Source organism: Macrobrachium nipponense, chromosome 4, assembly GCF_015104395.2.
Source record: "Macrobrachium nipponense isolate FS-2020 chromosome 4, ASM1510439v2, whole genome shotgun sequence".
NCBI lineage: Eukaryota > Metazoa > Arthropoda > Malacostraca > Decapoda > Palaemonidae > Macrobrachium > Macrobrachium nipponense.
In genome coordinates, this window is record NC_061100.1 from 117470396 (window position 1) to 117484057 (window position 13662).

General features: G+C 36.2%; 1 protein-coding gene across 7 annotated transcripts in view; it reads right to left on the reverse strand.

The window, feature by feature from the left end:
- Nucleotides 1–13137, reverse strand: part of LOC135211092 (D-2-hydroxyglutarate dehydrogenase, mitochondrial-like) — a 166977-nt gene extending 153840 nt beyond the window's left edge. For 2 of the 7 annotated variants that reach the window (XM_064244166.1, XM_064244167.1), the window contains exon 1: nt 12905–13136. Coding sequence is in view for 1 of the 7 variants with exons in the window: in XM_064244165.1 (XP_064100235.1) it covers nt 7543–7698 (156 nt within the window). In the remaining 6 variants the exon portion in view is untranslated. Of the gene's footprint in view, nt 1–7149; nt 7346–7542; nt 7714–12904 lie in introns of those variants that run through there. The other 5 variants (XM_064244170.1, XM_064244168.1, XM_064244169.1 and 2 more) reach the window with 5 other exon arrangements.
- Nucleotides 13138–13662: the final 525 nt, after the last annotated feature.

Consider the following 13662-nt stretch of genomic DNA (forward strand, 5'->3'; position numbering starts at 1 on the left):
CTGACCTAACACGGGGGAGAAATGAAATAAATAAAAATAGAAGAGAAAGAGGTTGTCCTAGAGCAGATAGGCTAATCGCAAATCCGAAGATTTGGGTGTGTTAGCCTAGTGACTAGAGCGGCTAGTCAGTATGCCGTACCAAAAGAATCGGGGGCAGGCAACTAGGGAGCCATAGGACAAAGAATACGAAGGGACAAGGTCCTAACGTAAGGGCACGAGGGCCTAATAACTCCTAATACCAGGGAATCGTGATCTGAATAGGCTAGGCTAAGATCCGAAACATGCGGTCGGAGCAGAAACCCCCATGGAAGGGCTAGGATATAAAATAACAAAGCTAACTGCTTGTAATACAATGTATAATATACTGCTTAACATTAAACCGAGCCCAATTGGTATGAGGGACCAAATGGTGCACGCAAAACCGCCATGCAGTCGATGAGTCGGAAGAAGACGGAGCGGGAACGATGATGCTCTCACTACCGAGCCTCTAAAACTCAAAAAACACAGTTAAAACGTCAAAGATCATCATAAATGGATCTAAAACATTTATAGCAGTGCTTAACTTGGATGCAGAAGCTTGTTGGTCCATCTCGGTAAAGAAAAAAGATAGGATTCTGGCGAAACACAGCACAAAGTAAAAACGCGTGTGGCGCCGACAATGCTATCGAAAGGAGTGAAAACAAAGACGCGGACCAAAGTAGTGGCGGGTAGCGGGGCCTTGGTCCGGCTCCTCTGTAAACGAGGGATTTTGAAGGAAGAAGAGGCTAAATGGCAAGGGACCTATGGTAGTGGTTTCCACTCGCCCTTTTTACTATACAGACACCTTTTATTAAAAGGTGAGCGAGCCAGAATATTCTGGCACTATCGTTTCTCTTTTTTCTCTGGTATATATAGTAATATTTATATTTTAGAAATGAGTATCAAAGGGACATTTCACGGAGCGACACAGGCTGAGCCCAGAAACATACTTATTCGCATGTTGGTGGCTATTACTCGGTTATTTATTATCCAATTTTAGAGAGAAAGATATCATTGGAAAGAGGAATAAAAATCCCATAATTCCTTGTGAGGCAATTTTTTCTTTCTTTCTTTCAGATTTTTTACGATTTTTTTGAGTCTAGACAAAAAAATTTTAAAAAAAATTCATAAATAAAATTAAAAATCAGAATTCTGTTCACACAAGATTATTCCGTATACAAAGTAGTTTTTATGGTATGATTTTCAATACAACTGATGTCATATTAGCGGAGAAATAGCTACCTAAATTTTTTTTTTTAATTATAATTTTTTCTAATAAAACTAAAAGTTTTTGCTCATATGACTTGAAATTTTTGTATGATGAAGGTATCATATACAGGCGGTCCCCGGGTTACGACGGTTCCGGCTTACGACGTTCCGAGGTTACGACGCTTTTTCTTAAATATTCAATGGAAAAATCCATCCTGGGTTACGACGCTTGTTCCGAGGTTACGACGCTGACGCTTCCGACGCTGACGCTTCCGACGCTCCGAGTTAACGACGCTTTTAAAAAACTCATACTATGATAAAACTCCTTTATAGTTTAGCACAGTATATTAATAAAAATAAGTTTCTGGTTAGATTACAACAAAAATTTTGAGGTTATGATGATTTTCGACACTTTTTATGTCGTATTTTTCTATGTTTTTTAGTGACGCCTCATATGCGGAACTAGTTTCCGAGCGAATGAATACATACTAGCTTGCGGTGCGCAAAGTTTACATATAACAGTCCAAAAGCACAAATAATGAAAAAAATCATTGCTTGTTTCCAGTAATAATAACAAAACGAAGTTTCTGGTTAGATTATAATGAGAGAGAGAGAGAGAGAGAGAGAGAGGAAAGAAGAGAGAGGAGAAGAGAGAAGAGAAGCGAGAGAGAGAGATGAGAGAGAGAGAGAGAGAGAGAGAGAGAGGAGAGAGGAGGAGGGGCGTCTTCCGACGCTCCGAGTAAGGACAGAGAAGTGGGTTCGTTTCGTTTAAACGGCCTCTGACTCATGCCAGTAAATGTTTTGTTGATACTAATAATATAAGCCTATTTAAAGATACGTTTACTTTAATTAGTCTATATGATACGTAAATAGTAATCAACTGTTCTTGTAGCCCTCAAGATTTGGCAAAATCGAAGTATCCAAAGAGAGACATTATCCAGTACACTGGAACCTTGACATACGAATTTAATTTGTTCCGTTACCATCGTCGTATATCAAAACAGTTGTATCTCAAAGCATTTTTTTCCCATTTAAAATAATGTAATATGTATTAATCCGTTCTAGCGGTATGAAACCACACCTAAACACAGCTAAATTACATATAATATACACAATTTATACACAAATAAACGAGTAATAACACACATAATGATAAAATAACATAGCAATGTGATAAATGATAATAAATGTTAATAAAATCAATTAAAAAAAAGAAAGGAATTTTACTTACCACAACGAAAGATGACGTGAGGCCAGCAGGGGGAAGAGGTAGGGAAGGGTGGCAGGGAACGATTTGTTCTCTTTTTATTTACGTATGTACACTAATAACTACGTAATAAACACAAATGAAATAACATTGCTAAACTAATTTTTATTTTTTTATTTAATCAGTTTGTAGTTTAGAAATAATGGTGATGCCTTTGGAAGGTTTTATGCTTTGCTATAATTTCATGTTTTGCTTCCATCGAAATCATTTTCTTGGGTTTTTTCTTATCACCTGCTTTGTCTTTAGCTTTGAGACCCATGGTTAATAATAAAATAGACAAAATAACACGAAAAATAGGCGCAAATACAACGAACTAAACAACGACGTGTTAACCTGCAGCACCAACAAACAAAACAGACTGAACGCCATTTATCGGTCGCCTATACAACTAACACTCATCGCAAAATCGTATCTCAAATATTTCGTTGTATATCAAAGCTTATATTTTCGCAAATTTTCTGTTGTATCTCAAAACATTCGTATATTAGGGCAATCGTATGTCAAAGTTCCAGTGTAATTTGATCAGAGAGAGAGAGAGAGAGAGAGAACGCATTGGCAACAATGGTCACCGTCTCGGGGATTGACGTAACATTTATTTTCTGAACAGATAGGACAGAGAAGTGTTCGTTTCATTAAACGGCCTCTGACTCATAGCAGGAAATGTTTTGTTGATACTAATATATAAGCCTATTTAAAGATACGTTTACTTTAATTAGTCTATATGATACGTAAATAGTAATCAGCTGTTCTTGTAGCCCTCAAGATGTGGCAAAATCACTCCAGGTTGTACATAAAACTTCAAGAATGTAGTGTCACCAGAGGATTACAATAGTTTTTACCTTCAAGAACCAGCATTCTTTTATGAAAATAACTCCAGGTTGTACATAAAACTACAGGAAACAACATGTAGTGTAACCAAAGGATTACAAGTAAGGTTTTTATAACTTTTTATTAGTTTAAGACATATTTCCAAGCGTCGTTCCGGCTTACGACGATTTTCGGCTTACGACGCGTCTCAAGAACGGAACCCCCGTCGTAACCCGGGGACTGCCTGTATATCTAAAACATATATGGAAATTATGTATTTTGTATAATAAAAAAAAAAAAAATACACAACACAGCGGACGGTCCCCTTAACCTCTGTTTAATCTTAAATTGTGGCATTATTTTGTAATTTGGGAGAAAACACTTAGAGAGGAAAGTAGAAGTCTTAAGATGTTGCTTCCACAGACGATGGCTTGTGACTGGTGTCTATCCCCGGTGTCAGGACGTGTTAAAGTACTTTTTCTGGAAGGTGGGTCAACGAGTGGGTAAGATAGACGCAGGTAGTCCATTCGATTGTTTACCCTACTTCCTGGTTTTTTTATTGTTTACTTCTTTTGCTTATATTAATGATATAGGGTAAACAATCGACTGGACTAGCCGACCCACTGACTACCGCATTTGAGGCCACCCTCCGAAAAAGTACTTTAACATGCCCTGACACTGGAGATGGTCATCAGTCATGAGTTGTTGGTAGTGAGAAGAGGAGCTCAAAACCTCTACTATCCTTTCGAAGTAAGTATTTTCTCCAAAGTTAGAAATTAAGGCCATATTTTAAGATTAAACAGAGGGTAATGAAAAGTCTGGCCATACGCAGTGCACACTACCTCCATGACTATGGTGACCATACGTCCCCCTTTGAGGGGGACAGTCCCTCTTTTTGACTCTTTATCCCCAAAAAAATTGCAGTCTTGGGGGGACACCCTAATGTCCCTCTTTTAGCATTTCTTTTTTTTACGTAATTATTACAATTTTCCTTAAAAATTAGAGACTAATTTTTATTTAAAATGTCAGAAATAAATAATGTCTGAATAAAAACAATGTCATTGATTAACCTGATTTATCATTACCTGTTATTGAATATACTTAGTAAAGATCAAATCAAGCCAGAAATTTGCCAAAGAATGATGTAAGATTTGTTTCTTTTTAAGTAATGAATGTAATTTTCCTTAAAACTTGAAGAATAATTTTCTGTTTAAAATGTCAGTAATAATGTCTGAATAAAAACACTAATTGATAGACCTTGAAATGTCAGCGATAATGTTTGAATAAAAACACTGATTGATAGATCTCCTCATTTATCATCACCTGTAATTGAAGCTCTACATACGAAAAGTTTTCAAAATACGAAAGGTTGTTGCTGTAAAGTCCCGAGATTCGCCCGGACCACCGAGAACAATTTTAAAACTCCCGCGCCGCCAACTGAGTAAACTCGCCACCATCCTCCCGCTCTCCCATTGGTTCCTGATGCTAGTCACCCCATAAGATCCTGCTCTCCTATTGGTTAGCATCTACCACTTGTGCTTTAAGTATTCTATTGGTAAAAGGATGCTGTAAATTGAAAAACTTATTCATGCAATACATTTAATAAAAAAAAACATTAGGTAAAGATAGAATAAAGAATAGTAATGAATGGTTATTATACTGTTTGGTAGTTTCAGTAGTTGAAGAGAGATAATGAAAATTTATGACTTACTGTGTACTAGGAAAAGTGATTGCTTGGCGATCGTTCGATACTCGAAGTGCTGGATGTAAACAGAAGTTTGGAAGCTTTTTTTGTTTTGTTTGTTTATTATAGTTAATGGTTACTTAATAATTATTTGAAATGAGTACATGCAATACATTTAATAAAAAATTGTGAATTAGATATCATAAAATAAAAAAAAAATCAGACTGCTATCATGGAAGCCAACAAATACGTATTTTTTAGAATTCTTCTTCTGTTTTAACATTACGGTACATATATGTTTCATTATAGCTGTCAGTAACTCAATATCTCCATTAGGTAAAGATAGAATAAAGAATAGAAATGAAGGTTATTATACTGTTTGGTAGTTTCATTAGTTGAAGAGAGATACTAATGAAAATTTATGGCTTACTGTGTCCTAGGAAAAGTGATTGCTTGGCGTTCGTTCGGTAATCGTAAGAGCTGAATGTAAACAATCGATTGGAAGGTTTTTTTTTTGTTTGTTTGTGTATTATAGTTAATGATTAATTAATAATTATTTGAAATGAGTACATACTGATTATTTATACATTTTATTGGCATATTCTAAGCTTTTAGCTTCTTAGGTTTAGATGTCAGAATCATAGACTAGGCTACAGTAGCAACTGCTAACATAGGCTAGGCTTATTGCTAAGGGACATATGCTAAAGTCCTAATATATGTAGTAAAAATGGGGTTGAACATTACATGCAGTTGAATATTACTCAAGTATGTACAGTATCTTGCCTTTTGAAGTCATATTTCTTCCGTCGGATCGGCGTCGTAACCCTAGAACATGTGTTGTAGGCCTGGAAATATAATTTACTGGGGTGCTTTTGGAGGGCTTGGAACGGATTAGCCATTTTACATGTAAAATGTGGTCCAAGATACGAAAACCTCATGATACGAAGGGCACCTCGGAACAGATTAATTTCGTATCTCGAGGTACTACTGTAAATAGATTCCTGACTCAAGTATCAACAGTTTTGCTTGTGAACGGTACCTACGGCGTTGTTTGCACTCTTCAATTGTTTATCAGTGTTGCCAATTGGTATGTGTTTACCCTCCAAACTGGGTATAAAACTTGCACAAAACTGGGGAATAAATGAAATTAGCATATCTATTTGAAGTATATATATATATTATGAGCAATTTTATTATTATTGCATTACTATGACAACTAGAATTCATGGAAACAGTTTGTAAATGCATCAGCGTATGTGTGAAGCTCCAGTAGATTGGCAACGATGAGTCATTTCGCCGTAGTCTGCTTGTATGTACTTCAGAAATATCTGTAATTTTTCGGGGTAAATTTGGTTGCAAAAAAGGGATCATAGACATGAATTAAATATACATTTTGAAGTAACAAAGTAAAGTTAAACTAAATAATAAGTAAAGTAAACAATTAAAGGAATAAAGCTTTGCACCTCATAAACTGAGTACTCTTGTGCTGCCCGTAACTGTGTTTGTGGAGTGAGCGCTTACAAACCAGGAACCGCAACGTAGTTCAAGTGTACAGTGGACCCCACGTATTCGCGTTCTCCAGATTCGCGGACTCACACATTCGTGGATTTCTCTGGGGAACGTTTCCCCGCATTATTCGTGGAAAGTTCGCGCATTCGCGGTATTTTTCTATGATAAATATTCACAAATTCCTGGTTTTTTTTGATGAATTTCATCATAAAATGCACTTTTTGTGATAAAACTATTAAAAAAACCAAGTATGAAAATTTTTGGTGTTTTTTCTTGAGTTTTAACTAACAAAATAGGCTGTTTTTAGCATTTTCATAGGGGTTCCACACATTCGCGGGTTCTAACTATTCACGGGGGGGTCTGGTACGCATCCCCCGTGAATACCTGGGGACCACTGTAATTTGGAGTGAATTAAGACTAAAACATGTATAATTACAATCAAATAAGCACTGTGGAGTTTCAGTTGTGATGATAGTCAGGATAAAACTGCCAATTACAAGGTAAAAAAAGAATTTCAGTTTAAACCATGACCCAGGAATAAGAAGTTTCATACTTTCACTAATAGTATAGGCAACAAAATGTTGTTTTATTGTGCTGATTACTACTGCAATCTTGAGTAAGATAAGATCAATAAACATTACATATATATGCTAACATTGCTCAAATGAGTGCTGGGAAGGCTGGGAAAGATGGTGGCTTGGCTGTGGTCATGAATGGCACGTCACGCGGTTGTCGCCATATTGGATTTCAAAACTGCCTTGAAAACATAGGGTAAACAACCGCATGGACTGGGCTCAACACACCGACGGTCACGGCATGCCAACCTCCGAAAAAGTACTTATAACGCATCCTGACACCGAAGATGGGCATCAGTCACGACTTCTTGTTGGTAGACACGGAGCTAAAGACCTCTACTCTCTTTTCGAAGTAAGTATTTTCTCCAAAGTTAGAAATAAAGGCCAAATTTAAAGCTTTAAACAGAGGGTAGTGAAAAGGGTGGCCAACGCAGTGCAAATCTCACCAAAACGCTTTCGAAATTTTTACTTACGCTTAAATATTTTAGAAGATTGACGCCATCTCGATGTTTGCGGGGGTCGCTTGTGTCAACAAACTTTCCATTTCCTGTGATAAATCCGCACACCACTTGAACCCATAGACGCTGGGGTACTTTCATCACAACAATCAGAACACGGTCCCTAACCATAACGTTTTTAAGGAAACTACTGTTTTGGTAAAAGAAGACAACAAAGCGTGCACTAGATAATTATTTAAATAAATAGTAAAACATCACTATTTTACAAATTTATGATGATTAATTTGAAAATATTCGTTATTGAAAACGTAACTAGATACTGACTCAAATTTAAGTAATTATTCTTTGGAATTAGAATGTTCTTTTAAGTCCTGTATTATGACGTCACAAAACATCTTGACTTTTGTACCTATTGTAAATGAATTGCTATACTCAACTTTCTTGCACAGTTTACCAGTTATTCATGCATATTGTTATCAGTTATTCATGTAATTGTTATAATCGTAATGCGCATATATATCTTTATTATTTACTTTTTGGATATATGAAGATGTTTTGCTGCCGGATTACCGCAGTAGTGTGACCCAATCGCTTTCGCTCCCTGGGCCTCTGTCTGTTTTCGCACCATAAGAAATTAATGGGGGCGAATTTGCAATGACCAGAAGTCGTTAAAAGAGGAAAGTTTGCATTGAGGGGCATATGTTTTGATTGAGAAGAATACAAATTTACACAAAGGCTAGCTTGTAAAAAATACTTGATTACAAAAAACTTGATTGACAACTAAGCAGCATACCTACTACCTATGGGTTTCAAAAACAGTGCAAGCACGTTTTTTGGCAATATTTCTGTAACGAACACTCGTATCAGAACAAGATTTTGCTATAGTGTATTACACCCAGTGCCGTAACTTATAATGGTATCGTGAATCACTAATCGTAAAGAATAACGACACTTGTCCTTGTACCAAGAGACCAAAAACTCCATTATCCAGAAATGGATACGAACATGCGTAAAAAGCTCCACCTACCCTCTCCCCCAACCTCCACTGCCACCCCTGTCCTTCTTCCTTCCTTCACCTTCCTTTCTCTCTCTCTCTCTGTTGCCAATTGGTATGTGTTCACCCTCCAAACTGGGTATAAGACTTACATAAAACGTGGAAATTGGTGAAATTAGCCTATGTATTGAAACTATATATATACATAAATATTAAAGCAATTTTATCATTATAGCATTACTATGACAATTAGAATTCATGGAAACAGTTTATGATAATGCATCGGCGTATGTGTAAAGCTCCACTAATGTGGCAGTGATGATTTTGCCATTCTTAGCATGCAAACATTAAAGGTTACATTTATTTCTGGCATGCAGTTATTAAAAAAATCAAAATACTAATAGTATAGACTTAAATCAATGAAAAGTGCTAGCAAAAAAAAATAATAATAATAATCCACTAATCGTCATCTGCTCCATGATGGTTTTCGGCAGCCAGATGTACGACAAGGTTAGAAACATTGGATTGTATCTACTTTAGAAATATCTGTAATTTTTCGGGGTAATTTGGTTGCAAAAAAGGGATAATAGACATGAATTACATAAACATTTTGAGATAACAAAGTAAAGTTAAACTAAATAATGAGTAAAGTAAACAATTAAGGGAATAAAGCTTTGCACATCATAAACAGTGTCGTCTGCTGCTGCTCGTAACTGTGTTTGTTGAGTGAGCGCTTAGGAACCAGGAACAGCAACATGGTTCAAGTGCAATGTGGAGTGACTTAAGACCAAAATGTGTATAATTACAATCAAATAAGCACTGTGGAGTTTCAGTTGTAATGGCAGTAAGGATAAAACCACCAATTACAAGGTAAAAATGAATTCAGTTCAAACCATGACCCCAGGAATAACAAGTTTCATACTTTCACTAATATAGGCAACAAAATGTTGTTTTATTGTGCTGATTACAACTGCAATCTTGAGTAAGATCAATAAACGTTACATATATACTCTAACATTGTTCAAATGAGTGCTGGGAAGGCTGGGAAAGATGGCAGACAGTCCGTGATTATACCGGCCAGCTACATCACCGCCGCCATATTGGATTTCAAAACTGCCTTGAAAACATATTTTACGAAGAGCGTCACATGCTTATTTTAGTTCGTATGGGGCTTTCATATATCACATTATATTGACGAAACTTCAATCTTTTGAATGGTATGCTTAGAGTTGTAAATGTATTCTTGTTTCACCAATTAAATATCGAGTAAATAAGACCCGGCCAGCGTGATGATGGTGGATTGTCCATGATTGTTTACCCTATTTTATGAAGACATCTCGTGCTTATTTTAGTTCATATGGCGCTTTCATATATCAAATTATGTTGACGAAACTTCAATCATTTGAATGGTATGCTTAAAGATGTAATTGTATTCTTGTCTCACCATTTAAATATCAAGTGAATAAAGCTGAGCCACGCGATGACGATGGCTCCACTGCGGTGTTTCCCCCTATTTATCATCCTTTATTTATATTTTCATATTTAACCCCCAAAATGGGATGGCAGGTAGCAAACATGGTGCCCATTTATCACATACAGTGGTAGTACCTAACTTAAGTAGGCTAGTAGGCTAAGTAGCTAGGGGAAACACCAGCGACTACCAACCCTTATCACAGTGGACAGGTCTTATTCACTTGATATTTAAATGGTGAAACAAGAATACAATTACAACTCCAAGCATACCATTCAAAAGATTGAAGTTTCGTCAACATAATGTGATATATGAAAGCCCCATACGAACTAAAATAAGTATGTGACGCTCTTCGTAAAATATGTTTTCAAGGCAGTTTTGAAATCCAATATGGCGGCTACCGTGGGATGTACAGGTTCTGATCAGTGACGACAATCATCTTTCCCAGCCTTCCCAGCAATCAATTGAAAAATGTTAGCGTATGTATGTAACGTTTATTGATCTTACTCAAGATTGCAGTTGTAATCAGCACAATAAAACAACATTTAGTTGCCTATATTACTGAAAGTATGAAACTTTCTATTCCCGGGGTCATGGTTTGAACTGAATTCACTCTTACCTTGTAATCGGTGGTTTTTATCCTTACTGCCATCACAACTGAAACTCCACAGTGCTTATTTGATTGTTATTATACACATTTTGGTCTCAATTCACTCCACATTGCACTTTAAACAAGTTGCTGTTCCTGGTTCCTAAGCGCGCGCCACAAACACAGTTACGAACAGCAGACAACGAAACTGCAAAGTTTTATTCCCTAAATTGTTTACTCATTATTTAGTTCAAATTTACTTTGTTATTTACAAATTTTAATTTAATAAATGTATATTATCCCTTTTTTGCAATCAAATTGCCCAAAAAATTACAGATATTTCTAAAGTAGATACAATCAAAGGTTTCTAACGTTTTCGTTCATCTGGCTGCCGAAAACCATAGAGGAACAACTACGGATAAGTGGATTATATACATTTTTTTTTTTTTTTTGCTAGCACTTTTCATTGATTTCAGTCTATATTAGTATTTTGAATTTCTTTAATAACCGTATGCCAGAAATAAATGTAACCTTTAATGTTTGCATGCTAAGAATGGCAAAATCATCGTTGCCACATTAGTGGAGGCTTCACACATACACCGATTCATTATTATGAACTGTTTCCATGAATTCTAGTTGTCATAGTAATGCAATAATGATAAAATTGCTTTAATATTTATGTATATATACTTCCAATACATAGCCTAATTTCACCAATTTCAACGTTTTGTGTGTAGTCTTATACCCAGTTTGGAGGGTGAACACATACCAATTGGCAACAGAGAGAGAGAGAGAGAGAGAGAGAGAGAGAGAGAGAGAGAGAGAGAGAGAGAGAAAGGAAGGCGAAGGAAGAAGGACAGGGGTGGCGTTGGGGGGGGGGGGGGGGTAGGTGGAGCTTTTTACTCGTGTTCGTATCCATTTCTGGATAATGAAGTTTTTGTCTCTTGATACAAGGACAAGTGTCGTTATTCTTTACGATTAGTGATTCACGATACCTTTATAAATTACGGCACTGGGTGTAATGCACTATAGCAAAATCTCGTTCTGATATGAGTTTTCGTTACAGAAATAGGTATTGCCCCAAAATGTGCTTGCACTGTCTCTGAAACCCATAGTAGGTATGCTGCTTAGTTGTCAATCAAGATTTTGTAATCAAGTATTTTTTACAAGCTAGCTATAGAATAAATTTGTATTTTTCTCAATCAAAACATATGCCCCTCAATGCAAACTTTCCTCTTTTAACGACTTTCTGGTCATTGCAAATTCGGCCCCATAATTTCTTATGGTGCGAAAACAGAGGCCCAAGGACCGAAAACCATTGTGTCACACTACGGCGATAATCCGGCAATAAAACATTTTCATATATCCAAAAAGTAAATAATAAAGATATATATGCGCATTACGATTATACCAATTACATGAAGAGCTGATAATCTGCATGAATAACTGGTAAACTGTTCTGCAAGAAAGTTGAGTAAAGTAATTATTTACAATAGGTACGAAAGTCAAGATGTCGTGACGTCATAATACAGGACTTAAAAGAACGTTCTAATTCCAAAAAATAATTACTTAAATTTGAGTCAGAATCGAGTTACTTTTTCAATAACGAATATTTTCAAATTAATCATCATAAATATGTAAAATATTGATGCTTTACTATTTACTGTATTTAAAAAATGATCGAAGTGCACTCTTCGTCGTCTTCTTCTACCAAAACAGTTGTTTAGTTACTAACAAACAAGCCGATGAGAAACCGTTTTCCGATTGTTGTGATGAAAGTGCCCCAGCGTCTGTGGGTACAAGCGGTGTGCGGATTTATCACAGGAAATGGAAAGTTTGTTGACACAAGCGACTCCGCAAACATCGAGATGGCATCAATCTTTTAAAATATTCAAGCATAAGTAAAAATTCCGTAAGCGTTTTGGTGAGATTTGCACTGCGTTGGACACCCTTTTCACTACCCTCTGTTTAATGCTTTAAATTTGGCGTTAATTTCTAACTTTGGAAAAAATACTTACTTCGAAAGGAGAGTAGAGGTCTTTAGCTCGGTTTCTCACCAACAAGTCGCGACTGATGCCCATCTCCGATGTCAGGACGCGTTATAATGTACTTTTTTTGGGATTGTTCACGTTGATCGTACATGGTCCACTTTGTACCCTGCGTTTTTTTACCCTAGCTACTAGTTACCAAACCAGGGGGGGCCCGTGGTTTTCAGGATAAGTATCTCTAATTTCCCTCTGAATCTGGCAAATCTGTTGACTTTTGGGCAAAACTATTTTTCCATACTTTATGAAGTTTAAGTGTCCTAAGCAAGCTCTCTTACCTTGCGTAAAACTCACCGGGGTAGATCTAAAGTTTCTGTGTTCTTGCTTTTCCAGTAAATTTATAATAAACGCCACATACTCACGTGGCTATTTTTATCATTAAATTATGCTGAGTCAGCTTTATAACAATTTTGTTCAAAAACTATGCGCAATCACGAAAATGAAGATATTGTCCTTGAGTGCCGATACGGTGTTCTATCGGACGTGGGGATTAAGGACGAAAGGCTAGTTGTTATTGTTTTGGTTTATCAGCTGTTTACAGATATGAAGAATTCTTAGATTGCAACATTATATTTTCTTTTCTGATTTACTTCATTACTGTTGCCTACTTCGTCTCCAGCATCAGTAATTGTAATGAAGAGAAACAGACTGGACTGAGTCTCATTAACCCTTTGAGATTCTGATGATGACAACTCATTACCCATTATTCAGCTTTTGAGATTCCGATAACAAAGATTGTCATAATTGAAAGGTGTGGTAGATCTATATTATTCCGCGAATTGCCGATTTAATAAAGTTTTCATAAGCCACAAATAAGAATCAGAGCAAACAAATAAATTAATGCATGTATGGATATATACGTATGTAAAATCTACTGGTCATTTTTACCAGATGCTAATTTGAGAAGTTAAGAGGGCATTGTGGCTTATTGTCGTGCAGTCTTGTATATATTCTGATTTTTAACAAATTTCTTACAAAAGTAGGTAACATAAGCTGTTATTCCTTTCAGCAAATGTAAGTGTATTAATTTTTGAAT